Source organism: Lathyrus oleraceus, chromosome 7 (genome assembly GCF_024323335.1).
Source record: "Lathyrus oleraceus cultivar Zhongwan6 chromosome 7, CAAS_Psat_ZW6_1.0, whole genome shotgun sequence".
Lineage (NCBI taxonomy): Eukaryota > Viridiplantae > Streptophyta > Magnoliopsida > Fabales > Fabaceae > Lathyrus > Lathyrus oleraceus.
The window spans coordinates 122,073,383-122,078,172 of NC_066585.1; the positions used below are offsets into that span (position 1 = coordinate 122,073,383).

Consider the following 4,790-nt stretch of genomic DNA (forward strand, 5'->3'; position numbering starts at 1 on the left):
ACATAAGTACCGTCCCTGTCTAGGAAATGATTATGACGCCGTAATTTCAGAAACCTCTCCAGAAATTTCAAAGGCACATAAAATTGGACATAACATATACTAGCATGAGCAAAATTGGAGAGTGGAGTGACATGGAATTATTCACACTATCATAATAGACCCCAAACATCTTCTAACCTTGCCTAAGAGGGAGTAAGCCTTGACCCCGGGGCAAGTCGGTTGATTGACGTTAATGTTAAAGACGTGAAAAAAGAGCGTAAAGATTGATGTGCTTTTCTTATACTCACACTAGTACTGGACGAATTTGACGTATACCTAGCTCACCACATGCAACTGCAAGGGGCAACACCTAATTGATTAAGAGCGTCCACCTCAAAGCCATTGAAAGGATGGCAGTGGCCTATCAAGGATAACATGCATTCATGAATATGGATAACACACCTCTCATAGTTGGTGCATATCCTCTTATCTCCTATAGGAGGGATCCAACAATAATTCGAAGGGGAACTCACCTAAATAAAATCATAATCCATACCACCCTCACTTGTAAAGACGAACATTGTGTCCAATGTTTCTTGATCTACGCACGCCACCGAGTTATCCTCATTGTCATTACAGGTTTCCATATGAGCATAACATCACATTAATTGGATACTACCAACACACAAAAAAGAGTTAATGTGAGTATAAGCACGGGATTGAGATTCCAACCAAATTCTTACTTTAATACATGTGGGGTTGTAATCAAAAGCACGACGATGCACTCTGATATAAGTTTGGGCTTTGCGTTTCTGCTTAAAGTCACCCACATCGGTTGAGTTTATTAGAGGTAAAGCAGGAAAAGTGTAACCTCTAACAACCTTTCTAAGATCGAGGCTACAAATCATCCTTCAATTACTAATTGTAACTCTTCCTTTGAATCTTCCATAACCTTCTTCCCACGAAACTCTAGAAAATGGTAGACAAATAAATATGAGAAATGGACTTTAATTGTTACCTCAAAAGAAGTGATCTTAATAAATTACATGAATAAAGCCACCACAAAGACATCAAAACAACGACCAACAAGAAATATTGGCTGAGACTAAAAACAACTGCAGAAAAGAGAAGAAATAATTCTAAGACCTTAAGAGTGACAAAAAAGGGAGAAGTGTCCCTTCAACTCCTTATATATTCTTAGTGCAGAATTCGCACGATTAACATTCAATAACATCAAAATGACAACATTCCCACCAACAATCAAGATCTTATCTTGATCCATTAAAACACTAAAGTACCTCAGAAAATAGGGTATCATATATGTCTGACCTGAAACCGCGTGTCATGTTTGTGCCACGAAGCATGGCAGATAATTCAATGTGCATGTTCTCAATATGACTGACTACTATTACTAAAAAACTGAATTTTAGCTTCTCGAATTTAGCGTCTGCCACCAACGCAGACGCTAAAAAAGCCTCAATATCAACTACTAAACCCACACTACAAGTAATTTTTTTATTAAATTATTTTTGTGATGAATTACACACGACTTATCTGACACTAAATCTTATGTATTTTCCTTTAATTATTTTATTTTTTATTAGACACGATCCAACTAAGACTAAATTTTTAATTATTTTTATTTGATGATATAGACACGGTCCAGCCGACATTACCTAATTTTCCATTTTGGAAATAAAATAATTTGCTCAAGACCTCTGCATATAGCTAAAATTTTCAAACAATACAACGACCACTACACCATAAATTATTTCTTGAAACTTTTTGTTAATAAATTAATATATTGAATAATAGTTTTTCTCTTTTCATTTTTTTCTCTCCCCTCATTTCATTTTCCCTTTTCCCTCTACTCGAAGCCTTTCCACTTCCTTTTACAGTAGACCAACTAGAATACCCGATGGACGGTCAAAGGCAACCCGAATCACAATGCATTTGCTTCGACATGCAGTAAGAAGGACTTTGAGGGAAACTGTTTTTAAAGGTTTTTGACAAATTAGTCGTTGTTATGTAATTTTTTCACCAAATTTCTTTTATTAAAAAAAAACTGTACATAAACACATTTATATTGCATATAAAAAATCCTTGTATTATTAAACCATCACACAACACAAGTAGTCCATAATAGCACTACAAGATAGAGTTGCTTAGAGAAACCTATAGGTCTCAAAAGGATTAGTATTATTCTTTCCCCTAACCATTACATGGCTGAAGATAAAACTTCTTTGATTGGGTAACCAACCGCAGCATTTATTGCACATACTCCATAAGGCCACTCCTTAATAACATTCCTTTTGATTAACAAGTAACCTTTCTCTCCCCAATCTTTTCCCCATGAGTTCTTCACAATCCAATAATCTTCACCATCCACAGAATCATAGCCCACTATTATACCCACAAGAGTTGCATTCCTTGAATTTTTTTTGCAGTTCTCACCTCCATATACTCCCTGTTTTATTCAAAACAAAAGAAAAATCCATAACTACAATTCAACACACACAAACAAAAAGTTAAGTATATATATATTAGTCATAAACAATACTTACACCAGCATAGAATTGAAGGCCAGTTGCATCCAAACTCACTATAACAGGTTGTTTACTAGTGCGACACAACAAAGCTTCTTCTGATCCATCCAAAACTAGAAGGTTGTCGATACTAACAGCCTTGTTTGCATTTTCCTACAAGAAAAAAAAATCTTACACATATAATTTGATGATTCTTAGGATCGTCTTTGAGGACGTGCACAGCAGCCTACCACAACATGATCCAAAATTTGTCATGGTTAAATACGGCCTTCTATAATGTCTCAGTTAAATCACAGTTAAACTGTGATTGATCTACATATGCGCTTCCAAAAACTTGAGATGGTTTCAGAAGCTAACATGTTTGAAAAGGAATACCTTGCAAGTACCATTTTTTGCTGTATAAGGATAGTCAGCTTCTGTGTCAATGCCACCATTGTTAATAACCCAACCAAATGCATTAAAGTAGTAACCACCGGCGCAACCGTGGCTCGCAGGGTCACAGTCCACGAGTTCTTGTGCAGATAGGTTGATAAGATTCCCAGTCACTATTTTGTTTAACCCTTCAATGGTTCCAGCCACAGAGAAAGCCCAATGGCTCTCTAAGAAACAATAACTTAGGTTATGATATAAAACTATAAAATTCATAAACATAGAAAAAAAATGAAAATTTGATATTAAGAGTAAGATCTTACGACAGTTTCCTTGGTCCTTAACTTCAGTCACAGCTCCTTTTTTCCTCCAATCTACAGAAAGTGGAAGGTTTTCACAGTCGCCGTCTTCGTCTTGAAGCTTTCTATCACCATAGTTGGACGGTGTCTCTTGTAAGTAGGTTTTACTGAACTCTTCAGGACTCAAATCAGCAAACTTGTTGAGGCTCAAACGATGTTGAGTTGGTGACTTTCTCTTTGCGTTCATTTCATTGATATGCTTAAGATTACTTTTGAATGTCTCAAATCTCTTTGCGTTTTCCTCAGAGTTTTCATACTCTTTCCCGTGATCTTTCTTCCATAGCTGGAAGAGTTCATACACTTGTTCATCAGAAGAGTAAAACTTGTCCGAGTTGCTATTGCTTGAAAGTGAGTACTCACTAGACAAGGCAAATGAGAGAGAGGTAATGGAAATGAAGATGAAGAAGAACAGAAAGAACTTTATGATATGAGATATCATCATTGCACAAAATGAGTTACCAATGTTTGATCTTTTGGGTTACCTCTCTTGTAGCATAGCTCTCACTCACATATGTACACACAAACAATGTATTGTCGTTGTAGGGGTGTTTGCAGTGTCATCATTTTTGTTTTTTATTGTGGTCCTAAGAATCATTACGAGTGGACAAACTACGTATTTATTTTTGTCGTGCATCGTGTCCAATATTGATATTTATACAAAATTTATTCACACGAGTTCCATGCATATACTAGTACATTTCGGTGGTAAAGTATCTGGTTAAACATATACAAAAATGCGATTAATTCAGTTAAACAATGAATTAGTTAATTTATGATTTAAAATGTGTGCATTAAACATTTTCTTTTACTTTTTCACAAGTAGATTGTATTATAAAAATTACTTATAGAATACACATGTTCAAAAAAGTATAAAACTATATTTCTCTTTAAGATGGGCGGTTTCCAACTTTGATAACGTTTATTAAGTGGAAGTTCTAGTTGGCTTTTGGACTTAGATAAAGATTGGACGCATTTAGATCATTTTGCACTTTGTTTTAATCCAAAATTTTAAGAAGACGAAATTTGTGTTACCTTATTAGGTTTAGAGGAGCCTCAGTGGTAAGAGAAAGATAAAAAAAAACATAAAGAATTTTGCATGATAGATATCAAAGGTAAGTCTTTGGGTTTAATAAGTGGACAAGATGATATGAGAACAAATTTGGGATGAATGGAAATAGGTAAGGAAGATTTCGATAATACTTATTTCTTCTATCCACTTATCTTTCTCATCTCTCTTGATTTAGTATTACTATTACAAAATATAGATTTCGTAACACATTTTTATCTCAATCACAATGTCCACGTAGTAAAATCTATTCATTTATGCACGTTTCTTTCATTTTCATTTTTAAACCGCTTTTTATCATGGTCAAAGTTTTCAACTGTGGTGAAAAGTGGCATCTGATAATGGGTTCAAAACCCATGACCAACTGTTTTGTTTTTTATTTATTGTTAAGCCACTTTTTACCACAGTTGAAATTTCAACAGTGGTGAAAAGTGGCAGCAGATCATGGATCAAATTTCAGCACCAACAATT

General features: G+C 34.9%; 1 protein-coding gene across 1 annotated transcript; it reads right to left on the reverse strand.

Moving 5' to 3' along the window:
* Nucleotides 1-2,070: 2,070 nt before the first annotated feature.
* On the reverse strand, nucleotides 2,071-3,767 carry LOC127101580 (zingipain-1). The gene is made up of 4 exons (XM_051039031.1): nucleotides 3,218-3,767; nucleotides 2,901-3,124; nucleotides 2,544-2,678; nucleotides 2,071-2,446 (listed from the first exon to the last, which is right to left on the reverse strand). The coding sequence occupies exons 1-4, from the start codon at nucleotides 3,693-3,695 to the stop codon at nucleotides 2,198-2,200; spliced, it is 1,086 nt and encodes a 361-aa protein (XP_050894988.1). The 5' UTR covers nucleotides 3,696-3,767; the 3' UTR covers nucleotides 2,071-2,197.
* Nucleotides 3,768-4,790: the final 1,023 nt, after the last annotated feature.

What these genes read in the sequence shown, in the direction of transcription:
- LOC127101580 (XM_051039031.1), bottom strand. Translation starts at nt 3,695, where the DNA reads ATGATGATATCTCATATCATAAAGTTCTTTCTGTTCTTCTTCATCTTC. An exon ending in TAAGGACCAAGGAAACTGTC is followed by an intron (nt 3,125 to 3,217) that starts GTAAGATCTTAC and finishes ATTGTTTCTTAG; the next exon opens with AGAGCCATTGGGCTTTCTCT. An exon ending in GCCTTCAATTCTATGCTGGT is followed by an intron (nt 2,447 to 2,543) that starts GTAAGTATTGTT and finishes TGAATAAAACAG; the next exon opens with GGAGTATATGGAGGTGAGAA.